Here is a 26,497-nt window from a genome sequence, read left to right as displayed (position 1 = left end):
GAAATCAGAATAATTTGTTTCCACCCCTCATTTTCCCCCTCACTTACTCCAGCAAGGTTCTTTCACAAGACTTTTTCTTCCAACATCGGGTAGGCAGGTAGATGTACAAAACCAACTGGACTTTTAAAACTGATTAACCAGCTTTGTAATCTCACTCTTTCTCTTCTGTCTGCTGATTCATTTAAGTGAGTTGAAGGGGCCACTAGGGATGGAAGAAAAGGCTGTGTCCTTCCATGTCTTGGTACTATTTCACCTGCAAGAGATGATCAAAGCAGCAAGGAGCCTTCTACTCTCTACTTGTGCTGTCACACTCTGAGATAAATCCTCTCACAAAAAACCCAAAACAAACCAAACCAAACCCCAAACAAACAACAAATTGGCAAGAAGAATGTTAAAATAATTTATTATTTACTATGTATGAGTACTTTATTCGTGCAAGTTTCACCAAAAATGCAAAGGGAATAGCTTTGAAATACTATTTCCCCATCCCCAGTGTGAAAACCACCCCTAGCTTGGAAGCTGCTAGGATGGTAGGTCAAATCCAGTCATTAAATAAAGGCTGATATAACCAAAAGAAAGCACAGGTTCCTCCAGAAGATAACATTCTTGCATGTTATGCATGCTATGTTGCATCTTCCTTTTCTTCCAAATTTGGACTTGCCTTTTCTCTTTAACTCCAAACACAGGCAATCTGCACCTTCCATTTTTGGGAAAGTTTTCATTCATGAATCTGAGGACAAATTTTCTATCTGTTTTTACGTTTCTCTTTTTTGTTTCTGGCATTTGCAGCTCCATTTACAGCTGGTGCTTGTGTTGCTTTTGCATGTCCCGTGGCTTTTAAGTGTTCAAACAGTTTATTTCGAGATGAAAATGCAGAGTTGCAGGTGACACAGAGAATGGGAACTTCATTCTGCAATGAGGGAAAAACCAAAATGCTCTACATTCATATGAAACAGAATGAATACAATTAACAATTTGTTCTATGGATTTTCTCATAGGTAACAAAAATTGAAAAAGTTGTTTCTATCTTAGATATTCCATTACTGATTAACAATTTTTTTTAAAATTACAAACAATGACTTCTTGAAATTATTTAAAGAGTACTAAATAGAACAACGAAGAATCAAATCTTTGTAACTCTAATCCAAGAGAAAGAATACTGTTGATCTTACCTGAATGACTATACACTTAGTACTTTGGGCTCTGACATGTAGTGAATTTACTGTGTCTTAGCTGGAGTCATTGCATAAAATTTTGCTCTGAGAAGCATCAATATTGGGAAACGTGCAAATGGTACACTGCCTGACAACAGCTGTCTTCAGGTGTTTGATATGTTTGGTTTGAACCACCTGGTGCAGATCTTTAGCAACTCTCTTAAAACTGAATTTGGTCCTGCTCTTCCCTGCAAGAACAAGAATTGATGTTCCAGTCTCCTAGCTTCTAATAAAATCACAGGGATAGAAGTACCTCCATTATTAAAAAATGAGAAAAAAAAGTGGAACAGAAGTAGTGGACTGGACGTGATCTAACAAGTAACCTTATTGTAGCAACATAACCAATCTTAAATAGCCTAGGTTATTTGACATACCGTTGCTGGCTGTTCGGAAGATGCCTTAGCAGATTTTTTTGCATCCTTGGCTTTTTTTCCTTTCAGCTTAGTACTGCTGCTGAACAAAGAGAAACCAAAATCAGTGCACAGAAACATTCAACATTTAAGAGCTTCTGATGGTTTTCCATCAAAAATATCTCTGCTTCTTCCCACTGTTCTTTCTTCACACAACACAATGCAAATGCTTCCAGGAAAAAAAAAAAGAAAAAAATGAAGCAGTTGAATTGCTAATCTCAGGATTCTGTGGAGGGGATCTACAGACAAACACAATTTCCAAATTAACATTCTATATTTAGTACCCTATATATTCAATTCTGGTTTGATGGTGTAGCCCCCAGTTCACATTGGTGAGTACAGGGTAAAATGAGGCCCTTTGTAAATATGTTTCTAGCTATTTTTCTGCAGCTATGTTTCCAACTACTTTTTGAGCTTTAATTTCAAACTGAACATTCACAAGGTCAGGATGAAATTTTGTAGCCCAATGGCCAGGAAGACCACAGCCAGTGATAGACCAAAAGATATATGAAATGCTCAAAACAGCATGTGGCAATATCACCAGCAGCAGAGTCCTGAAGTGAACTTTGCCTTGGAATGACTTTTGTTTTGCAACCTTAGCATTTTGCAAATATAGCAGGTGGTTGGGATTTAATGTGACGTATAAGTCCACTTATGCCAATGATGTAAGCTTTAGCATATAAATATGTGAAGTTTTGTGTGCACTCCGTTTGGGAAATGTTCCCCAAGTGCACACAAGCAGATAAAACAATGCCTTCTCCCTCAACATAGTCTTTTTATCTGCATTCTGGGGGATAAGACTACTTTGACAGTACCAGACGTGACACAGAGGGGGCACAGTGTCTGCACCTTTTCACTTCAGCTTTCACTTCATTCACTTGACTGCTGTCTTCTGCAGTGCTTGTGTCCTCTGACACAGCACATCTCTGGCCATCATTCACCATCTCCTCTGCCGGGACACTGTCATTGTCCACACAGGGCACCTTCTTTTGTTCAACAGCTTCTTCATCAGCACATTCATCGAAAGAGCCCTCGTAAGTCTGCCCAGACAGAAGAAATGCGTGTTAACTGCTTTCGGTTCACTAATGATTATCTTTATAGTGTTACACTTCATTTACCTCAAAATATGGGAGGGTGGCGAGAATACACAGATATGGACCCTCTTAATTTTACTGTTTTTTCAGCGAGATTTTGACAGGTGAAAACCTTAGTTCTCCTGTTTTGAAAGATAAGGCCACCCATGATGAAGGGAAGAAACACCAAACAAACAGCCTCTAAAACTACAGAAGAGGCCTCCTCCAAAATTATGGAAGAGGAAAATTAATGAAGGTAGCTTTTCATTATACACAGGTCTCATTCTGTTCTGGCTACCATTTCACATCATAAGACATTGACTTCGCTTATAACTTAGTAAAATGTTAATTATTTAAATGGAAATTTTCTGCACCAGACACCTGCATTAGGACACTTAAGCCAAAATAACTAAGCTGGCAGAAGCTAGACAGACACACTGTTATTTTTCCCTCCATAACATCAGAAATGCTGGAAGCCTTGTCCACATACCGAAGGACAGAGTAGACTCAATACACACAGTCTGGCAAAAGATCAACCCCCAAGCATTTCTGAAGCAACACAGCTCGGTACCAAAAGCAGGATAAAAAATCTGACCTAGCACCACACTAATGCAACTCATCACTTCTCACTGCAGTCTCAGCTATCTGAAAAAACTCAGCTCATCTATCTACCTTAGGGAAAACAAACCAAAACCCAGTGATTCCCTGTATTCTGTGAAGCTTGGTAAAGGACAGTCATTTCCAGAAGAATCTCTCTGCACAAGATTCCAGCTCATGTTATGTCACAGTGGCACCTACTGTCTGGGCTGCAGAAAACCTTGTGACCAAACTGACTGAAGAGAGACACAGTGCTTATTTGCAATCTATACACACTGAGAACAAGACTGACTTCAAATTGAGGAGACAAGAGCTGAACAGAAGCCTGATGGCCTGCATGAAAAAAAGGTGGTCAAGTCAATATTGACTTAGACTATGCCATACCAGCCAAAGAGAAGCAAGAAAAACTTAGTTGCTTGAATGTCTCAGGGAAGTTTCTTGAGGATGAAAGATAATGGTATGGGAGGGAGCAGAGAAGGTGAACACGTAATAGGAGACTACAGGTGTTAGGATGGGGAGAACAGAAAGACCATCTTGGGAAAGGATGAAATAGGCAGGACCTAGTACAGGGAGTTCACTGGGGCAAGGTTAGGATTGAGGCAGTAGGGGGAGAAGAGACAAGACTTGAAAAGGATCAGGCTAGGGGAAGGCAGACAGAGGACTTTGCTCACTAAGGCAGTTATGACATTCAAGCCTGGAACAGCTTGCAGTTCTTGAATTTCACCCTGCTACTGTCAGCACCAATCATTCATACCAGGCACAGACTCAGACTCTGGAGTACAACAGATTGTTCTTGTTTACAATTCAAGTGAGAGGTGGAATGGATGTGTTAATCCAAACAACTACAGCATCTTTAAGATGCCAATAATGTGTTAACTTTGTTGGGGTCTGTTTGCCCTTATGTTAGAGCTTAACAAACAATATATTATACCAACTCCAGCAACCAAAGGAGAAAACCACCACCAAACAACTGAGATGCTAATGGACTGTGGTCATCGCTGGTCCTTCTGATCAATTCCTTGCTTTTGCCTATCTGCCTCCTGTTTTACTTACACTTCAGACTGCAGCCTTTTTAGACAAAGCAACACATTTACTAGGATCTGCACAAACAGAAAAAAATGTTATCTATGAGGTTATTATCATGAAATACGATAATCATAAGTGTAATGAAAAATATTTTGCAGAGAAGAATTATCTGAAAGCAGTCTTCAAGTTCTGCAGAATTTCAAGTTCTTGCTTATTTTTCAGTAAAAAAAGTTACAAACTGGGTTGTAAAGTTCCCTGAATATTATTATATGACTACATACCGTCATTGTTTTCTGTTTCTTTCTCTGCTTCTTTGAGAGTCTGTAAAGGCAAGAATTTAAAATTAACTCTTTTCAAGGGAAAAAAAAAAACCAACAAAAAAGAAAAATTTCTAAAGTGGTACTGAGTAAGACATGTGCTTATCCTTTTAACATGATATACTAGGGAGACAGTAGCCAAAGATGGAAAATGACTCATGCTTGAAATTAAAACAGTTCTCCTAAACTACGCATTGCACTTAATAAAACAGCTATTCTGCTCAAACTGAACTTGAATATACTACTGAAATAGTTTGTATTATGCTTTAGCCATTCAAAAAATGAAGTTGTGCAAGTTGTTTCACCAATGCTTATTTTATGTACATTCATCAGGACCCAACTGATAAGAAGTATAACAAAGGCACAAAATCAATAGAAACTGGCCCTGTGTTTGAAAAATAACAATCAGTACTTTTTCTTAGCATGTAATTTTGAGAGGCAGAGAAAAAAATGAGACTATTATCCTACCATATTTGAATCAAGTCAGACTTATGCATGCATTTTACTCTAACTCTGATGCTGAGATATATTTTAAATTGCACAATACTCTGAGTTCCAACAAAACTATAAATCATCAGAAGCTCCTTCTGAGGGCTTCCAAAACTTACTAAATCATCAGTGACAGTGAAACTAAACCAAATTTAAAGTACTTCTGCTTAGGCATATCTTCTTGTTCTTCCTCTTCTTTGGTATATATTCCATTTACATCATCCACAGACATAGGAAATTTCCCTTCTTCTTCTTCCATTTGCTGTCGTAACAATGCTACCATCTCTCGATGCTTCTTTGACTTTTCATGATTCTTCATGCTGTGAAGACCAGCAAATCATTACTGCAAGTACCTCCGAGCAAACTTTCTTATATTTATGTATAAATTAGTAACATTATCCATCACTACTGAGTATGGAAAGCTCTGCCCTGAGAATGTCTTTACTGCAAAGATGACACTGACCATTATGTGAACTTTGAAGGTCTTCAAAATGCATTTTAAAAAAAACTAAAACCCAACACCCCAGCCCCAAATCCCCAGCCATAAGCACTTACGCTTTCTCAGTTTTTAACAGCTTGTCACAAGCAGGGCAGTACAGACCATCAACAAATTCAGCTTCTTCAGTCTCATCATCCAGTTTGTCTGAAAAGATGAGTGGGGATCAGAGAGGCCAAGTCAGATCAGTAATTTTTAGTAAGCTGCTCCTATAGCCCCAGCAAATAGTCACAACGACAACATTCAACTTCTTTAGTACTACTGACACACAGATAGCTCAAGACCACCTCACTAAATCACACACAAAAAAAAAATTAGCTGTGCCTTGATATCTTCTCCTATTCAATGGAGAATGCCAAAGATGGCCAGACTCCAGCTTGGCACACCTTACCTGGAGGCAGACTTGCACTACAGCCAGAACCATGTGTCTGGGGCCTTAAGTGCAGTGAACCAGCACCCAGGCTGCAATGACTCAACATAGATCACCAACCTGCCCCCCATACCTTCCATGCATTTTGTCTCCTGTTCTTCTAATTCACCTTCATCATCCGATCCATCTCCAAATTCCTTTTCATATTGTGCTTCCATCTCTTGCAACTCTCTCTCCAGATCTGACATAGTTATCCAGCTCTGCTCTTTATACTCCTCAGCAAGCCTGCAAGTAGAATAGTACAGTAACTTGTACATTGCATCTGTGAGATGGGAATTACAGTGTTATTTAAAAGACAGCTTGTTCTCTGCTATTTTAGGATGGAATCCTGAACATATTATGATGGAACAAACAACTGTCTATATGGCCTGGAAATCTGAACAGTTAATCTGTGAATGAATGTAGGTGGGCCCTGCAAGCATCTCAGGCAGGAAATGCTACGCAGCATGGTCAGTATCAAGCTGACTATAGCAAAGTCAGCTCCATCCTCAAAGGAGCACAGTGGCCTTGACCTGCTGCAAGGTCCAAAACCACAGACAATACAGAACCACAAAATCCACAAGCACATTACACCTTGACTCTGAATTACAGGAATGTACCAAGTTGTGGAAAATCCACGAAGGCTTAAGGACAACACATAGTCACCAATATGATTAAAGTGAAGTCGTCTACTAACCATTCACACTCACTTTATATAGAACCCTTGTTTATATAATGTTATATTGCAGGTGGCTATATCTTGGCCACAAATCCTGTTCTCACAGAATTTCTGCTGGCTACATCATTATACTGTTATTCTTCTTTTCTGCTGCCAGCTCCCTCATCTTTTTCCCATAACTCATCTTCCAGTAACCTTGCAACTGGGCCTCAAGGCCCTTAGTTTACTCTAACTAAAGCTAAATAGTCAGGATTGCTCACATGTCTGTTTTCTTCCAGACAGTTTCCCAACACCAAGTCAGTTTTCCAAAACTAAGTGTGGCCCAAGTTATCAATCAGCTGTACCACAGTACAGCTGAATTTTGTTCCAGCTGGCTCCTGTACTCAGAATAGTCAAGATATTTGTCAGTAAATGCATAGCTCTGGTTCAGTCTCCCTTTAGGAAAATAAATATACATACAATAAATTACATAATATATTACATATATTTACATTATTATTATATAATTCTACTCAATTTTGCCTCAGTACAAATCTAAGCTTCTGCCTCCCATTTGCTAGAACAAAGCTCTCCTAGTTGGAAGAATAAACTGCTTACACTTGGAAGCTCACCTATTCCTTCACTTAATTTTGGGAAAAATAAAAGCATCCAAAAAATTCATGTAGTCCAAAGAAAGGGTCCTTTCCGAAAAGTTAAAAGGAAAAGCAAAACTAAGTTGATTTCTCCCCACTTTCTTTTTAGTAGGTATAGTTCCAAGGCAGCTAAAGCCAATCTAAGGCCAGGCTGTCGTAGCCATGTTCTCCCTCATTCCAAAAAATGCATACCATTTTTTTTTTTAAGGAAAACAGTGATAACTATTAAATCTTACTTCCCCCAGTAAATAAAAGCACGCTGGCTTCTATGCTAGTAGAGCCAGTTACCTGCAGCACATAGGCAGCAGTTCCCTGGTTATCTTAGATTTCTACTGGTCAGACAAGTTTTAAAAAGCTCACGCTTGAGACAAAAACTCATACAAAAAACTTTCAAATGTGTCTAAAAGAGCAAGTGGAGCTACTGTTACAATCTAACTCTGTATGGTATCCTCAATGATAGTTTCTCCAAATATAAAAGAAAATGTTTGCTCCACAGTTACATACTTGGCTTGCTTGAGCTTCTGCTGCCTTCGAAATTCCTCTGCTTTCCTAGTTTTTTCTGCATTTTGTTCTTCTACAAGTTTTCTGTGAGCCTGTACTCTTTTATCCCTTTTACGAATAAACGCTACTAGCTGGCGGACCAGTTCATTCCTCTCTTTCCTTGCTTTATCTCTTGTTTTCTTGTTCTCTTTTTCCATAGCTCGTTTCTCCCAGCGGTTTGAGGCTTGTCGTGTGTCATATTCTTCTTTCCAGGCAAAAGTTTTCTGAGTACAGAAACTCTGCCAATGTGCATAGAAAGGGTGGACTACCTGTAAGACAAAAAAATAAAATAATTGACAAGTCACTTGTTGTAGGGAAACAAAACCCATAGAAAATAATTCAGAACTTTTGTAGACCCTTTGTATCTCCTATCCAGGCCCCAGTTTTCCCTCAGAGTATAAACAAATCCCATGAAGGTTCAGAGAGACCTTTAATGTCATCCTTAAGATTTCAAACTGCCAAATCAAAAACCTTGACTAAAACTATTTAAAAATGTCCCCTTACAGGCTTAGGTCATGCTGACACCAGCACCCAGTTACTTCGCTGTGCTGCACTTCTGACAAACCAAAAAGCATAACGAGAGTTAGATGTGCTGTGTCTGCAAGCAGGTGCAGGCACATAATGCCCAAGGACCACCATATGAAATTACACCAAAGGTCAGCCATACACATCCAACAGCAGCCTATGACCAGCACAAAAAGAGCAATAAAATAAGCACATATATGTAATGCTATTTCTTCCCTGTACATTACCTCTGCTTCCAGAGCAAGACAGAAATTAACAGTCCTTGATGTTTTTCTTTTAATTGATTTGTTTAATACTGTTTTATTAATCCATAGAGATTGTTGGAATACACAAAAGCACTGAGGTGTGACTTGCACAGCTCAACAAGGAGCTACACAAAGATGCACTTCCTCCTGCTTTCTTAGCAAATTATTTGGCTGCAGGTTAAAAGGATGCCCCTAGCTCTCATATTAAAAGAAAAAGTAAATGATCTTTCCTTATACTCCTTCCTTTTACTATTAAGAAGTAAATGCTGTATTAGTAAAATGAAGTAATTATTTTTTGATTGTTCTCTATTCCACTCTGAATAATTATTCACCTTCTGCATTTTGCATATTCAAGAAACAAGGTGTGCCTAAACTCCTTAGTTTAGGAAGTATCTCTTTCTCTAGCATCTCCTATTCCCTTCCTTCCGCCATTGGTATTCATGTGGATTGCAACTATCAACACCTCAACACCAATTTCATGTTTTCCAAACTTTCTAAAGGTTCATGCCTGTAGCAGGCAAATCACTACCATTTTTCACTGCTGCCACAAGAAGACAGCTCCAATAATAACCCATATCCATATTTAATCCAATAACCTAAGTGACATCAGACTGCCTATCACAGATTCCTGCTTCAGAAGAGGTACCTTCTGTGTAGAAGGATGCATGGCCAGTAGCTGCTAACAGGGATTGTTCTTCCCTTCACCAGCTGTCTGAGCTAAGACTCCTCAGCACCTATGCACAATACAGGCACATCTCTGACATGTTCCCCAAGACTCTGCTCTACAGCTCCTCCTGAACTCCTATCCACCTATCCTAGGTGGATTTTGTTTTGCCAGCTGCTGATACTTGTAGCTGTTTGCTTTTGTTTCTGCATTTAATTGACCAACAAGCCTCCTCTTCCCATGGAGCCCTGTGAAGTCACAGGCTTGAGAATATCTTCCCTGGCTGCATGATGGAGCTGAACCAGAGAGCATTCACATGACAGATTTTGAAGCCCCTGTACTGTTTTTGTAGATCCCTTCTAAAACTCTCTTCCCTTTTCCTCATAACAGCCCCACTGAGTGAAGAAGTGGGCACTACAGGTGCTGGAATCCTCTGTCATTGTTGTCTGAATATAAGGTAACAGGGATTATCACTTCCCCATTTAACTAAGGCTATTTCCCAGAAATACTCCTATGAATCCCTTTTAAAACAAAACAACAAAAAAGGTACGAATTCTGCTTCCAGAAGAGTATGAGCAAGGCAGATGTCAAAGCATGCAGGTGCAAGAATTCCAGCAACTTTTGAAGTTACTAATTGACAACATAAAAGCTATTCAGGGTCTATAATTGCATCTCTCCTATGGCTTCAAAATAAGCAGTTTCCAAAAGGTGTCTCAAGGTAACTCCATTAAGAGACAGATTCTAGCAGTTTCAGAAAGACTAAAAATTCTCTCCCTGGGAAAGATTTCCATTTGTTAAGCCATTCTGTCTACCTGACATTCAAACATTTCTCAGCTTGTTTCCAACTCCAGCCAAGTTTGTATCATTTAAGTTACTGAGTTTTAAGGTATATGTCAATTTACATTTCACAAAAAGTTAGTCTTATGGTACAATTCTGCTAAAAAGAACATGGAGAAGCAGCAGACTAGGAGCACTGCTTGAGTACACGGATATTGTGCAGTTATTCACTGGCAAAAGTGCTATTACCTCCTACTTAATTTCAACACAGGAATACTGGAAACCTTAAAAAAGAATTATAAGCCTGACAGAATACAGCAAATAGCTGGAAAACCAAGATTCAAGTGTCCCAAGCAAGAAATGATTCTTGCTTCCCAAAGGAACACATGCTGTATTTTGGAAATATCGTATGGTCTAGTGGGAGGTGTCCCTGCCCATGCAGGGGAGGTGGAACTAGATGATGTTTAAAGTCTCTTCCAACCAAACCATTCTATGAGTCCAACTACAATGTAAGTGTAGATCACAAGAGTATCACAGTGGGAGATCACACGGCAGGTCAACCACCAAATCTCTCATTTTCTAGAGGCTGTGTTCTGGTGTTTTCCTAAATGAAGCAAGACACTACATGTTATTTAAAAAAAAAAACAACAAAACAGTTATCTCAAGATCCCTTTTTTTAATATAAGTTATATTAAAACACTGATAAACTATTCTCAACAGCAAATCACTACACTTAAATTTCATTTGCATAATTGATGACTAGCCCACTCAAGGGTTTGTCTGACAACTTGCCCTAAAAGCCTGCGTAATAATAATATAGTTCAACAGGAAATGCCAATTTTAATTCATCTAAATATTATGAATCAGAATACAAGCACTTCCTTTATAGTAGCCATCTACAGTGGTAGAAAAGAGAGCAGATGCAACATTTTGTATTCACTTCAGAGATCAGGAGGAGCCTTTGATTTGAGACAAAGACTTGACTGTTAGTTTCAGTTCAGATTTACACTTTTCTCTTACCGTATCATAGTCACTTTGGGAATATCCAAACATAGGAAATTCTTCAGTATCTTCCTGGGTCATATATTCCATCTCCTCTTTTGCAATCTTTTCAAAAACTTGCCGATAGACTGTGAAGAAACCCTGAAATAAAAATAAAATTTGACTCATTTTGCATGGCTTGTTAGCTGAAGTACAAATGCTCAGCTACAGTCATGTACAGCAACCCAATACCCAGGGTAAAGGCCCTATACACACTGGCTCTATACAGCAAGACCCTTCTGTTTAACAAAGCTCCAATTCTCTCGCCTTATATTTATTTCCATTTCTTTTGTGTAAACTCTCTCAAGCAACTGTATTCAAAACAAAACAAAAATTTTCAGCATAGTGGACATGTTGCTAAGTTTCTGGTTACACAGGATCAAGTTTTGAGGAAGTCACAAAGAGAAAAATCTTTATTAAGTATCTGATCTCTTCTTAAATTAAGAAGCTATTTACTCACTGCTTCTATATTAACACAGGCAGATAAGGAATTTCTCTGCCAAAGTTTTTCTAATCACCTGTAGCTGCTTAAATTACTGTATCTTTAAGCCCAACAGGGCATCCAATTATAGCAAGTACACTTAACCCAAGAACTGATATCATATTGGTTTTTTTCTTAGTTTTGAGTGTTCTAGCTTGTAAAAGATATTTCTAAATAAACAGATGGTATTGCAAAGCACTGCAATGCTGCACTGTATAACATAAATAAATGATATACACATACTTGGTGGTTGTATGGTATAATTGCAGATAAACAGGAATTAAACCTCCCCTATGCATCCAGCATAGAGTTTTGTCTTAGAAAGGTATGTGCATCAGTATTACCACCCATGCTCAACAATGCCACCCATGCCATTTGAACATAAAGCAAACACCAACACTTCCCATTAAATTTAAATTAAATTGGATTCACTAAAGGTGAATTAATTCATTACCTTTTCATCATCTCCATATCCAGAGTAACAGCTAACAGTGAAGTAGTGCAGCAGATCCAAACTATCATCCTGATAGTCACCATCAGCTCCCCCTTTCAGCAAAGCCTCCCTGTGACTATCATACCTAGCAAAAATTCACCAGAACATAAAGAATATAAAGAACGTATGTAGAGACACAGAACTTTCCCAATATTAGTAAGCTAACACAGTACACATCTCACCTCAATGTAAAACCTAGCCCAGTTTCTGGAATTTGTCTGGAACCAAAGCCTCTGACAGAAAAACAGACAGGCTTAAAAAAATTCTCACTTGATCTTTAGTTTACTATTGTTACTTTATCTGCAATGCCTATAGCAACAATGTCTTAACTGGCAGCTAGCAAACACATTTGAGCTAGATCCTTCAATAAGCTTTCAGAAATGGGTGGGATACTACTTAAACCATCAATACTGAAAAGCTCAAATCATAAATCAGCATATGAAGATTGGAAAAGGGTACTCAGTATAGGTCGTTCTAACTGCATAATCCGGCAGAAGTGGCAGCCCATTTTGAAAAACAAGCTACAGAGAACGTTTAAAGTAGTGCTCCCTTAAAAACAGAGGTGTGTGTATGTCAGGTTAGGGCAGTTACAGAAACGTGGTGTCCTGTGTCATTACGGCTGACCACCTGCAGCCGTCAGCAGCACCCTGACCACCTGCAAGACACCGAAGCTGACATGGGAGCCGTCGCAGCATAGACCGACCCTGGGAGGTGCCCAGCTCACCACCAACTCTCAGAACATCGGGGAGAGGCCTGCGTGGGCAGCCCCGCTCCCCCTCTCCCCCCCTCCCCCGGGGTTCTCAGCCCTTCCACGGCCTGAAGCGAAGTGTCTGCTCCCGACAGAGGCCAGACCGAAGAAAATTCAAAGTACTTGCGGAGACGGGACTTAAAAAGTGTTTTGGTGCTGGAGGCCGCCAGCAGCCAGCCACTGCTCACCAGGCTCTTTCCTGGGGGTCACTGAGAACGTCGTACGCTGCCTGGATTAACTTGAACTGCTCTGCTGCTTCCTCCGCGTTCTCGAGGTTTTTATCTGTAAAAACAGTTCAGTGAAATCGTAAGCAACTCCAGTCACGACGGCAGGACCGGCCGCAGCCGTTTCACCAACCCGAGAGAGCAGCACCGAGCCCCGAGTGCTGCCGAGGGCTCTGCCCGCCCGCCCCCCGACAGCCCCGGGTCGGCCCCGCCACCGGAGCACCGACTGCGGCCGCCTAAGAGGATAAGGGGCTTCGCTCCCCCCAGACGGCGCTCGCGGGGCCAAACGAGGCCGGGCCGGGCCGGGCCCTCTCCTGAGGCCTGTGGCCATGCCGGCCGGCCCAGGCCCACGGCGGGATGGCGTCGCGGCCGTACCCGGGTGCCAGCGCAGCGCCAGCCGGCGGTACGCCCTCTTCAGCTCCTCCTCGGCGGCGTCGCGCTTCACCCCCAGCACCTCGTAGTGACATTTCATGGCGGCAGCTTCGCGCTGGGGAAAGCACCGGCCGGCCGGCACCAAGGCAGAGGGCGGGGGCGGGCACAGGGGGAGTCGGCGCAGCCATCGGGAACCCGGGCTGGGAGGGGCGAGGAGGTCCGGAGGCGGTCCGGAGGTGGTTCGGAGGCGGAGCAGCTGCGCAGGGGTGGGCAATGGCGAACGGCTCTGTTGCACCTTCAGCCTCCGCCCCAGCGGAGATGGCGACCGTAGGAGAAAGAGCGGGTGGTGGCTGGTCTTCCCAGCTCCGGTGACTCCCAACACGGGAAGGCCTTGGAGCTGTTGGAGCGAGTCCAAAGGAGACTGGATAGATCACAAAGATGATCAGAGAGCTGAAGCACCTCTCCTGTGAAGACAGGCAGAGAGCCTGGAAAAGAGAGGGCTCCGCGCAGAGCGTGTGACAGCCTTCCAGTACCAGAAGGGGCTACAGGAAAACTTGGGAGGGAATTTTCATAAGGACACGGAGTGATAGGGCAGGGAATACAGGTTTCAGACTGAAAGAGGGTTGAGATTAGACATTAGGAAGTATCATTTTAGTGTGAGAATGGTGAGAGATTGACTCAGGTTGCCCGAGGAAGTTGCAGATATCTTGTACCTGTGACTTCTCAGGAGTGCAGAGGTAAAGCCAATGCACCTTGCATGTCACAGGTTTTCAGTGCTCTTTGCGTTTTTCACATGTCAAGGTTTAACGCTGTCCCAGAAATTAAACCAAATAACAGATGCTCTCTATTAATGCCCCTCTTCTCCCTGATGAGAATAAGGTAGAGACTTATGGCTTGGAAACTAAACTACACAACTTTAATGAAACAGTAATGATAAAAAGGAAAAATTACTAAATATATACAAATATACAGGAAAATTGATACCACATTCATCCCCCTTTTCCCCACTAACTCTCACATCAAAAGGGAGGACTTGCAGACAGCACTTTCCCAAAGTCTTCATGAAAATAGTCCCAAATTAAATCTGACCTCATGCTGCAGCTCTGAAGCAATTTTAACTGTCAGCAGGCAAGAATGACAGTGAACCAAAATCTTGGCTTTAGGGAATTTGCAATTAATTTGGTATTGAGGACTAGAATTGTAAATCAGCTTGTTTCTCCCCTCTATCTACATTTTACATTTTAAAAATCTGATTAGGTACACAAGTGATCACAGGCAAAAATAGCAGCTTTTTTACCTATTAATTACAAAAAGCTACCAAGAGACCATAGCCTTTTGCATTCCCTAGGGAGAAAAAAGAAAATTAACACCAGTCCCCAAGAAAAAATTCCCATGAAGTTAAAATTTTTAAAAGGATTTTCTACTGCTGTCAGACTGGGAAGGCTGACTTTTGAATTTCAGCTAATGATGAACACCAACGACTACCCAATTATTTTTATTCCTTGTACATGTTACAGTGAGATGTTTCCCACAGGAATTTAAGTGTAAGAAACCAATTCTCAAAAGCAGAAATATTTGGAGTGTCTTAATCCACCTTTCCTGTTGCAACATTACTTTTCAAAACGCAGAATCCTCCCAACGAAAAGAAAAGGAGGTCAATAAAAGAGTGCAAACTCATTCCTAGTAGAGAAATTGCCATTTATTTACTTAATACTGAAGTCCATTTAGTTTTGCCTGTAAAAACAAATATTTACAATATTTGCCAATATAACTATTCATAACTTTATCCTGATGCTTCAGTTCTAAAGAGTTTTTTTTGCTTCTTCCTCTGAATTTTGCGTGGCTTCTTTTTATCTTTAACAATTGGCTTTGACTCTGGTTTCACAAGTTGTATTTCCACTGGCTTTTCTTCAGCTGGAGTTTCAAAGACCACTTCAGTGGGATCTTCACCAACAGTCACCTTACTCTCCTTTTTCTTTATCATTTGTACCTCTTTCACTTGTTGTTTCTCTCTAAACTTAGCAGCCACTGACAATCTTATCATCCGTCGATGCTATAAAATAAGAATTGAAATTACATCAAGTTTCAAATAATCAAGATGGAAGAAATCATGTATTTAAAAGATGCCATTTTTTCAGGAACATGAATTTTGCATTCACACCATTTAAAAAAAAATACTGTTCTCAAAATTGTGATAACACACTCTTTTCAACAAAGAGTACCAGGGAAAAACAAACACAATTCTCCTTCACAGACAGACTCAGTTTTTAAGTTAGTTCCTAAATGAAAAAAAGACAAATACAAAGCTGCTTACCATATTTGGGGACTGGTAATGGGGGTTTTCATACAGAGTTGGTCCTCCAAAGCTACCTTGGAAGATTTTTATGAGGTTCAGGACAAAACGAGGTCCAATTTCTACTAGAGATGCATCTTCTTCAATTATCTGCAATAAGAATACTCTCTCTTACAGACTGAATCGAAGTGTATGACCTCATAGGCATTTTGCATACAGTAATAAAATAAAAGATACAATGCCACTGACACTGATAGGCTGGACTTGTACAACACAGTTCTGTACATAAAGCTGCTCTTCTGGGTTCAAGCAAGCAGTCGGAGTACTGTGAATTCCATCTTCAGAAAGCAAGCTCCAGCACACTGTGGCCCAAAGCACCGTGTAAAGGTTAAAAGACAAGCTTTGGCTACTGCTTCCTGTTACCAAGGCAACCATCACAGAATCACACCTCAGCTGAAGTACACAGAACTCAGACAAGATCTCTCCAGAGACACAGGAACAGATCAAGTCATTTAATTTAAGACAATTAAGTCACTTTGTGCAAACACTAGGTGTGGGCTCATCCTGTTAATATTCTTCTCATTTTAATGTAGTTAACAGATCTGATGCGAAATTACCCCACTGAACAGGACATAAGAGCCAAAATAGATCACTAACCTGGTAATTCCGAAACCAGATCCTCTCATCAGTGATGGTGAAGGTGAAAACATGATCTACAAAAGGCTGGCTTTTGGGGTGATACTGCGGTGTACTAAATATCTGTAATAAAAGGCAGAATTTCTAAATATTTAATTTTAAGAGGCCAAACATAAATAGTTCATAATAAATTCATTTTAGTTTATTAAGGCCCCAATCCCTGATTACATTTCAAAACCCAATACTTAACAACAAGCATCCCAGTGATTTTAAGCATATGACCCTCCTCCTTGGAAGACTTTTTGCCAGTTTAGAAGTGTAAATCTGTCACTTAAAAGAACTCTGAGATTTTTTAAGTATGTTGCCAAAATGATATTTCTAGTAAGGCAGAAATACTGGACAGCAGAATTACTGACTGACCTGAATAAACAATTCTTTTAGCAAGGCATAGTGTGGCTCCTTGTCAAATGCCTGTAACAAAGAAAAATTTTAATTTTACATACAAAGCTACATGGAAGAGTCATGTAATGAAAACCAAAGCATACTCAATGAAATAAAACCTATACTTACGGGATCAAAAGACAAAAGGGGCCTTGAGCCCCTTAGGCAGTTTCCTGTCATCTTCAATTCAGCCAGTGTGTGAACTACAATGATTTTTTTTTAGAAAGATAGTTTGTTATTAATTATACAGACAAGAAGCCATGACTCCAAACAAAGTAATGTCAATCAACTTACCATTCTGCACTAAGAATTTGGCTGATGGACCCTGTGGTGTATTTGAAAGCCTGTAGGGCAAGTAGTGGGGAAGAGAGAAAAGAAAAATGTTAGAACCCAGAAGGTATGCTGGATTTCTACAGCATGCACCAGCTGAAGTAACTTCAGTTGCTTTTATAGCATTACTGAGTTCCTTTCACATACTCATAAACACTTGCTCTTTAAACAATTTTGTAAAAAGTTTCTGTAAACAGTCTACAAAACCTCTTCATGCGCTGTGCACTGGCACTACCCTGAGAAGTGCAGGAATAACAAAAATTTACTAAGCAACACTTTTTAATGCATTTTCACCATTACAATAAGAAACCTTAGACAGAATGGATGAATGCCCACCTACACATAGAAATGTTAGAAAACATAACACTGACTTACCACATATAGAGATCCTGTTTCTTTTTGGCTTCAAAAAAGATGCACTTGTTGCAGTTTTTCATTTCACACACCTACACAAGACAAGCCAAGTTAGCTGCTTACACAAATTCTGAAGAAGTTTATAAAGCTTTCCACCATGAATCTCTAGTACCTTCCCTCCTCCAAACAGAACTTCAATAGCAAAGGTCCTGTCTTAAAAAAAAAAATACACCTACTGATCCCCAAACCAAAGTTAAAGCAATCATTCTGTTGAAAAATCTCACATACTTACTACTAGGAGTAATAATTTCACTAAAACTACAAGCAATCTGACAAATTCTCCAGGATATAAACAGTAGAGCAGATGCTGTGACATCAGGTTCTAGTATCAGAATTAAGCCCCAATACACTATTTAGCCTGGGTGCATGTATGTTTCCTGCTTTTTTCAAGTATAAACAGCATAAATCTTTCAAGTAGAAACTTTTCACCTGCACAGAAAGCAATATTCTGTTTTATTTCTAACGAAAAAAGTCTGATTAATGACCTGTTTGTTTCAGGTTTGTTACTCAAAAGTCATCTTTCTGTTTTAACATTAAAACTCCCTGAGTATCAGTAGTTTTAATTTATGAAGTCAGGAACTCCTGAAACTAGCATGAGATCCTTTGATCTCGGCTGGCCTTTTCTCTTGCACATTGGATTTCCAGAGAAAATATAAAAGAAGCACTAATTAAACCCTCAATTACCTCATTGATTACAAACAACTGATCTTTACGGTCCATTTTAGTATCTGGAAGACAAGAACAACATTTAGAACTCTGGAAAAGAAACTGAGTGCAGTAGTTCTTTCAACAGTCTGAAGAAAGAAGAAAAAAAAAAGAAAAAAAAAAACAAAAACAAAAACGAAAGATTAAGACTAACCATCGAGTTGTTTTAGCCATGTCATGCAACAAGTAAACATAGCAACAAAAGTAAAAAAAGGAACTTCCAGGACTGATGCCACAGGAGTAGTTTCCCAGGGAATATAAAATTTAAACGATAGTAGCTGTATTTGTTGGCTCAAAAGAAATTTGGTTGTTAAGACAAAAGTTTAATCAAAACCATTGTCTACCACATTTTTAAAAGAAGGCCACTGAAGTTCTTGGTTTAAAATTACTATGGGAGTGTCAGCTAGGGACAAAGCCTAACCCTACCTGCTTTAGAGTGAGGCATCAATGTTCTTAGGTCTTGCATTAAGTGTCTTGTTCTGAAATTAATCCCACGAGAAGAGAAAATAAGCACTCGTTCCTTGTTCTTCCATTTACCCTAGAAAAAAAAAAAGACACAAAAGTTAAGCAGGAAAATTAAGTTTCTAGCCTTAGAACTACTACAACACAACAACAATAAATGTCTGAACCATACTTACAGGAAACCCTAAAAACATGCTGCTGATATTATCTCCCACACAGAGTTATACTCTCAGCAAAAGTGGTAACTTCCCTACAGAAGATGAAAGTGTCAGGTTTTACATGCAGACCTGCCACCCATCCTGCTTCAGCACGTCCCCACAGACTTTCAACTCATACAAAACACCTGAGTTAAGAAAGCCACACACAGTATGCATTTGCAAAAGCTACTTGTCCTTTCCTGCAAAATAACCAGAGCGACAGCCTTGGAGTACAGTTTAGCTTTTCCTAATGATGAGCATGTGAGGAAATCTCAGGCTTCAGTGCGCTACTTTTTGGTTTTCTTTTAAGGAAACTATAAGGCAACAACTGAAGGCTTGTCAAGTCAGTTCCTAAATGAAACACACACAAAATGTAGCTTACACATACAAAATGTAGCTTACACATACAAAATGTAGCTTACACACACAAAACTGAATCATCCAATTGTCTATAATACTTTTGAGGTTAAGACAACACAATTTATATACATCAACCCTAACAATACTCTCCAAGTATCATCACAGAAACGTTCAGGTTGGAAAAGACCTTTAAGATCCTTGAGTCCAACCATTAACTCAACTCTACCGAGTCTCATGCTCAACCACGTGTATATATATTTCCATATATTTGTATTTTTTTAAAATTTATCCCTTATGCTATTGCCTTTGCCCTGTATTGGTAAATTTGTCTCCCATTGTTTTCAATTTCCAACTGCAAGTCTCCTGTCTTTATTCCTTTGGGGAAAGGGGGGGAGGAGGAGTCCGGATAGAGAGTAATTCAGTCCTTTGGTTTTTGGTCCACCCAAACTGCTAAGTTATGACACAATAACCCGTCTCTCAGCACCACATTTACACGCCTTTTAACCCCCCCCAGAGATGGGGACTCAAACACCGCCCTGGGCAGCCTGTTCCAGTGCTTGAAAACTCCTTCAGTGAAAAAATTTCCCCTGATAGCCAGCTGAAATAACCTACCATCGCCTGTTACTTTCCCGCGTGATGGAATTATTAAAAAAAGAAAAAAAAAATTATCAGTAACTCTCTCCATCCTCGCTCAGCACCTGTGCTCCCCCCGACACTCCCAGCCCCAATCTCCCACCCCTGGGCAGCGTCAGACGGGCCCCAAGGAGCGGGGCGGATCCCCCGGCACTCCGGGCCCACTGCAGCCATCCCCGTGGCGGCGGGACGTCTGCCCGTGGCCAGGCCGGGAGCTCGGGGGGTGCGGCCTGCAGGGCGCCGGGCAGGGCAGGGAGCGGGGACAGCTGTCCTGGGGTGGCAGTACCTGGGAGACGGGTGGCGGAATGCTGTACTCCTCCGGGGCCGCTGCCTCCGGGGCCGCCTTGGCGCCCGCCTCGGGCACGCTCGGGGCCCCCTTGGGTCGCTTCCTCGGCCGCGCAGCCAGGGCTTCACGTTCCCTCTTGGCCGCCGCCATCTTCCCCTCACCACGCCGTGCTCCCACCCGTCCGTCCGCCCGCCCCTTCCCTTTCCCCCCTTCCCTCCCCTTCCGCCTCCGGGAGGGCGGCGGGGAGGGCTGGCATGCCGCTTTCCACCCAACCCCCCGTCAGCGGGGAGGCCTACGTGCTGACCGCCAGCTTGGACAATGCCCGCCACCTCTCCAGCCTCCTCAGGGCTGTCCACTTCCAGGACCACGCCACTTGCTTTGCCACGGCCAACGGCCTCCGGGTGACGGTGGAGGACGCCAAATGCATCCAGGCCAACGCCTTCATCCAGGTGGGGTTGCGGCGGGGCTGTGCTCGTTTCAGAGAGGTCTGTGGGGTTGGAGGGCGGAGCTGGGTGCTAGGTTTGTTCATGCCTGCTTGCTTGTGCCATCGGCTGCCACCCGTGCTCGGTGTGTCAGCACCTGCGGGGCCTCCTGAGCACACCGGAGCGAGTTCGGGAAGGATTCATCTCCAGACGTTTTTGTGGTGTTTCACCACAGCAGCGCTGAACGCAGGGGAGTCAGCCCCTCTTCTGACCAGCTGGTTGTGGTTATGCCATGTTTGATGCTCCCCAGGATGTAGCCTGCCCTCTCAGGTGTCAACAGAAATGTGTAACAGCTTTTTCAGAAGCAGCTCAAACCTCCGTGCTTTCACCCTGGAATAACTCTGTTCCTGCAGTTACCACAAAGCAGCTGTTGCCCGGTGGCAAACAGGGGGAGCTGGTGGTGTTTACCCACAGCAGACTAGCCAAAGGCACATTTCAGAGCATGTTTCAGTGTAGTGAACTCACTGTTCTATTCTGTCTATTCTTACAGTTACGTGAAATGTTTATTCCTTCTCCATTAATACTGTTTCTAGGGAAGGGTGGCCCTTACATCATGTAGTTTCCAGAATGTTTCCAGCACCAGAAGTATGCAGCTTTGGGCTTTTAAAATTGTGGCTTGTTTTTAAACTGTAAAAGTTAAGTGTTTAGGTTTCCATGCTTATGCCATGCTAGTGTGTTGGAACTTTGACTGGACTTTATTTTAATAGTTTTGAGACAAAACCCATTTTAATTGGTCTTATGCGCAGATATTGCTTTGTATGGCACTGATATCAGAAAGTGAAAGCACTAAATTTGAAGAATTAAGTGTAAGCTGTAAATTGATTGCAAAAACTTCTCTCTTTCTCTTATAGGCAGAAATTTTTCAGGAATTTTCTGTTCAGGAGGAATCAGTAACATTCCGCATTAATTTATCCGTCCTTCTCGACTGCTTGACCATTTTTGGAACCAGTTCTGTGCCAGGTATGGTTCATATTTACTATGACAGTGTCTGCATATCACATGTAATCACACAGTGAAACTTGCAGAGAGCAATAGGGAGATTTCCAGCCTTGGCAAAACTTGACTTCTGCACATTAAATCTTTTTGACCTAAACTCTGACAACTTCAGGCTGCACAAGTAACAAGTATTAAACAAAGATAATAGTAGCCAAAAAGGCTCATGAGGACCATGGATGATTTTCCAGTCCCATTGATCTATTTGTAGCATAACCAGATTCCTTGCACAGCCAGCATTACAATTAGGTAAATGACACGGGTTGGATTTTAACTGGTATCTACATACAAATAATTTCATTTTGATGTATAATCATTAAGCACGTCATAGTGGGTCTAGGAGGCTGCACAAAGCACGCTACAATAGTGTTTTGGAGGCTGGATAAAAGCATGGCCAGCAGATCTAGAGAGGTGATTGTACTACATTGCTCTGGGAAGACCTCACCTGGAGTACTGCATCCACCTCGAGCCCTCAGCACAAGAAGGACATGGACCTGATGAAGTGGGTCCAGAAGAGGGCACAAAAATGATCAGAAGGCAGGAACATCTCTCCTGTGAAGAGAGGTTGTGGGAGCTGGGCTTGTGCAGCCTGGAGAAGAGAAGGCTCCAGGGAGACCTCATAGTGACCTTTGAGTGCCTGCAGGGGCTACGGGAAGGCTGGAGAGGGACTGTTTGCAAGGGCCTGAAGTGATAGGACGAGAGGCAATGGGTTTAGAGAAGAGCAGATTAAGATTGGATGTGAAGAAGGAGTTCTTCACCATAAGGATGGTGATAAAATGGAACAGGTTGCCCATGGAGGTGGCTGGGGCCTCGACCCTGGAGAGATCCAAGGTGAGGCTCAATGAGGCTCTGAGCAACCTGATCCAGTTGAGGATGTCCCTACTTAATGTAGGGGGGCTGGACTAGATGACCTGTAGAGGTTCCTTCCAACCCAAATTATCCTGTGACTCTCTGGAAATTATCTGTGCCTCATATGCCAGTAAAACAGGAATTTTTCTAAAGTGATGTGATGTGCTCATTAGCTCTCTGAGGAATGTGTGGTTCTCTTTCTTTTCCAGGAACATCAACAGCCCTTAGGATGTGTTACCATGGTTATGGTTATCCCTTGATGCTGTTCTTGGAAGAAGGAGGGGTAGTGACGGTGTGCAAAATCAACACTCAAGAACCAGAAGAGTTGTTGGACTTTGATTTCTGCAGTACAAAGGTTGTTAATAAAATTATCCTGCAGTCAGAGGGGCTACGAGAAGCATTTGCTGAACTAGATATGACCAGTGAAGTTCTGCAGATTACCATGTCTCCAGAAAAACCCTACTTCAGGTACTGGAGATTGCTTTCAGTTCAGATGTTCATGCTTGGCTTCCATTGGCAGGACTGGAAGTTTTCAAGGTGAAGAGAGAGGAGCTGTTTTCAATGATGGCTTTAGTTAAAGAAGGGAGCGTGGCAAATCACAATATGTCATGGGATTAATATATGGAATGTTAATGGATGTAATGAATACGTTGATGACCTGGTAAACACGGCATTGGTGTGGAACCTTTAGCATTTTTTAATTAAGTGAAGCAAAACAAACAATAGTGTTTCTTGAATATCTCAACAGACATTGCAAGTGATTGTGGTAGAGTTTTTATCATGTATTCTGAGGTGGTGCCTTCTGTCTTCCAGGTTATCCACTTTTGGAAATGCAGGAAGTGCACATCTGGACTACCCTAGGGACTCTGATTTGATGGAAGCATTCCACTGTAAGCAGACCCAGACAAACAGGTGAGGGACTCTGTGATCAGTGCCCTGTGTGGCAGGTCTCGTGATCTAGCTAGAAAGTTTAAAACCCTGATTTTGCATTAGTGTAGCATTGACTAGTACAGTGGGAAAAGAATACTTCCAGCCTGATGAAAGTTTGTGCTCAAAAGCTGAGCAGTGCCTGTCCAATGTTGTTACCAGGCAAAGAATAAATTAGCATGTTGCTAATTGTTTGAGTGTTTAGGTGTCTAATTAGGAGAAAAGTTACAGCTTTTCCCTGCACAATGTATTTTTTTCAGATTGGTTTTTTTTTTTTCCCTTGCAGGTACAAGATTTCTTTGCTCAAACCATCTACAAAGGCATTGGCTTTATCTTGTAAAGTGTCCATTCGAACAGATGGCCAAGGATTTCTTTCACTGCAGTATATGATTAGGAATGAGGATGGACAGATCTGTTTTGTGGAATATTATTGTTGCCCTGATGAGGATGTTACTGAAGCAGAACTGTAGCTGTATGTTTTGGTATCTGTTATCCTATCTATGGATAATTCAGGGACTTTTTTTAATAAAACTGAATGAAAGCTGTAAAGATTGACAGATTTTTTCTTTTTTTTTAAATATTTTTAAATTCCGGTAATTCAAAGACTGCTTTTTTATTCCCTTGCAAATATTTCTTAGCTGTGACTCAAAAAAACAAAGCTGAAAAAACAAGAGGGGGAGCTGATGTCCTACAGCCACTGATTCCATTACGGATGTTGAAGCTCCTGTAAGATGTTGCTGGTTTTTACAGTATTTGCCAAGGAATTTGTGTTTGTGTTTTTTGGATTATTTTGTGTGTGTGTGTGTGTGTATGTGTGTCTTTGGCTCGTTCTAAGCAATCACTCCAGGGAATATCTGAGCATCAGCTGTGTGTTGTCTAGCTGGCTTTCAATGACTTAAAAATAAAAGATGGCCTAAAAATTGACGTTTTCAAACTGATTTCTTGATAGCAGCAGGTGGTTTTAGGCTGGCAAATGCCAGCAGGTTTTGCTGGTGAAGCTGCTAAGCTTCTCCTCATCTTGGTTAATCTGTAATATAATTGAGTTCCTTGGAATTTCATCTGATACCAGTTTACCCTTTTGTCTGCAGTGATGTTGTTGAACTGGTGAATTTAGGTAGAAGCCAGGATTTACTTACTCATCGCTCGTAACTCCTCTGGCAACATAACTCTTCTGTAGCTAGTGATTTTTCTCATTGATCCACTGCTGACTAAGTGGATCATAGCTCTACCTATTCATCGCTTATTAGCTCTCTCGTGTGTCTGATTCAACGTGAAGTTCTGGCTTCCCTGCATAGTTCAGCATTCTGAGCAGCTTATCCCTTTTCTCGAGTCCAAGTTTGGCTCAAAAGCACTTGGCTCAAACCTTTCCTATTGTCTTCTGTATTTCAGGACCTTCATCTTCCACAGAGCTGTTAGCTACTACATGCTTTCATTCCGAGTATTTTTTCCTTATTTGCTTTCTTTCCACTGGGATATGGCTTAGAAACGTAAGGAAGAAGAATAGCGAGAGCCTTGCAGCTGCAGCTGTTGGTTTTTTGTTATTAATTATATGAATGCTTTTACATGGTATGTTCAATATTGGCATAACTGTTTTCATTTCTGTTCTTCTTGTGACAAAATCTGCAAGGAAGAGAAGGGTTCTCTCTCTCTGTGGGAACCATGCGCAGCTCATTCAGGTGACCCATGTCAAAGTTACACACATCTTACAGCTTGTTTGGACTAGGAGAGTTTTGCATGGAAGAGAAATTGCCTCAATTTCTAGCTAGTTTTCAAAATTCAATTTCTTACTGATAATTGAGATTTTACAAATCTTACCCCCCAAAAATCCACCCGAACTGCATCAAAGGAAAAAACCACCACCCAAACTAAAGCCATTCCGCAACTGAGGACTTCATTTGAAGGTGATAGTTGAGATTAGCAGAGTGATAACCCCCTATGGATAGTAAGTGTATTAGATCAGTTCTTACCTTCAAAACTAGATTTGTTCCCTGCTTTACAGTTCCATTGCTTAAGAAACCCATAGTTGTAATGAATCAGAATTTGAACATTTCCCTACGTCCTTCCTAATAAGGCTGAATAGTTGTGTCATGTGTGCAAGATCACAACAAGTTTGTCTGGCTCAGATTACAGGGCTTGTATTTTAGCTATGGATGACTTTGATCTCCAGAGACTGGTGGCAGTCACTGAGCTGTGAAATTCTATGGGCATCTGTGACTATTCTTTCAGAAATAAAAAATTGCTCCCCGAGCGATTTTAATTATCGTAAAGTGGTGGTTCCTACCATATACCAAGAAGTGACTTGCTGTGTGTAAAATAGTCCTCCCGGAAAATACTGATTCTAAACTCCTCTGACATTAGTCATGTTTCTTCACAGAAAGGAGATCTGAACGGATACATTTTCCTTGACCATGTAGCTGAAGGGCTACTATTTAAAGTTTTTTATCCTGAAGTGGACAGAACTGGCTGTTACTAAGCACATCTTTTATTTAAAAGCTTAAGAAAAAAGCAAGAAAACAAAAAACAACAACAAACAAAACACACAAGGCAATAACCACGGAAAGCAGAAGAATAATAACGTACAATGCTTAGGGGCTAAGAAAAGGAATTAGGTAAGGTACAGAACAAGAATGAATATAAAAGTGGTTGCAGGAGAACAAGAACAATTCTCTGTGTACCATGTGGCCTGGTGTGCACTGAAAGGGACTCAACTGAATATTGATTTTTTGGAAAGACGTGACTATACTCTTGGAATGATAAGGCTAAAAAAGGAAACCCACGAAAAACACAAAGAGCTAAAAAACCACAAAAAACAAACCGTCAAAATAAAACAAAAAACCCCACCAAACGAAACCAAACCAAACCACACCACACCAAGCCAAAAAGCTCTGCAGGAAAACAATGAAAGAATTGATCACCGAGGCTGAACAAGCCGCATTCTGAAAGCACGGATCTTCCTGGGCAGCGTGGTTGGGTTTAAACGAGGAAGTCCAGACTGAAAAAGGAGAGATTAATCCTATCATTAGTTTCCTTAAGGAGA

General features: G+C 41.1%; 3 protein-coding genes across 4 annotated transcripts; 1 reads left to right on the top strand and 2 right to left on the bottom strand.

Moving 5' to 3' along the window:
• Window positions 1-386: 386 nt before the first annotated feature.
• Window positions 387-13,650, bottom strand: DNAJC21 (DnaJ heat shock protein family (Hsp40) member C21). 2 transcript variants are annotated; one of them, XM_071729905.1, is made up of 12 exons: window positions 13,456-13,650; window positions 13,045-13,138; window positions 12,070-12,193; window positions 11,114-11,236; window positions 7,847-8,151; window positions 6,126-6,277; window positions 5,682-5,769; window positions 5,288-5,446; window positions 4,602-4,641; window positions 2,474-2,664; window positions 1,589-1,664; window positions 387-910 (listed from the first exon to the last, which is right to left on the bottom strand). In XM_071729905.1, the coding sequence occupies exons 1-12, from the start codon at window positions 13,550-13,552 to the stop codon at window positions 746-748; spliced, it is 1,614 nt and encodes a 537-aa protein (XP_071586006.1). In that variant the 5' UTR covers window positions 13,553-13,650; the 3' UTR covers window positions 387-745. The 2 variants fall into 2 exon arrangements, with proteins under 2 accessions (XP_071586006.1, XP_071586005.1); XM_071729904.1 differs by having other exon boundaries at window positions 1,589-1,667; window positions 13,456-13,631.
• Window positions 13,651-15,133: 1,483 nt separating this feature from the next.
• Window positions 15,134-20,408, bottom strand: BRIX1 (biogenesis of ribosomes BRX1). The gene is made up of 10 exons (XM_071729957.1): window positions 20,210-20,408; window positions 18,698-18,809; window positions 18,251-18,294; window positions 17,528-17,598; window positions 17,117-17,166; window positions 16,952-17,025; window positions 16,802-16,852; window positions 16,403-16,504; window positions 15,767-15,895; window positions 15,134-15,505 (listed from the first exon to the last, which is right to left on the bottom strand). Exons 1-10 carry the CDS (start codon window positions 20,357-20,359, stop codon window positions 15,236-15,238), a joined length of 1,053 nt encoding a protein of 350 aa, XP_071586058.1. The 5' UTR covers window positions 20,360-20,408; the 3' UTR covers window positions 15,134-15,235.
• A 7-nt stretch (window positions 20,409-20,415) lies between these two features.
• Window positions 20,416-24,013, top strand: RAD1 (RAD1 checkpoint DNA exonuclease). Its single transcript, XM_071729962.1, has 5 exons — window positions 20,416-20,658; window positions 21,543-21,651; window positions 22,743-23,001; window positions 23,347-23,445; window positions 23,747-24,013. The coding sequence occupies exons 1-5, from the start codon at window positions 20,464-20,466 to the stop codon at window positions 23,928-23,930; spliced, it is 846 nt and encodes a 281-aa protein (XP_071586063.1). The 5' UTR covers window positions 20,416-20,463; the 3' UTR covers window positions 23,931-24,013.
• Window positions 24,014-26,497: the final 2,484 nt, after the last annotated feature.

Source organism: Heliangelus exortis, chromosome Z (assembly GCF_036169615.1).
Source record: "Heliangelus exortis chromosome Z, bHelExo1.hap1, whole genome shotgun sequence".
Taxonomy (NCBI): Eukaryota; Metazoa; Chordata; class Aves; order Apodiformes; family Trochilidae; genus Heliangelus; species Heliangelus exortis.
The sequence above is the reverse complement of the archived record's forward strand: the minus strand, read 5'-3'. Positions and strand labels throughout refer to the sequence as shown.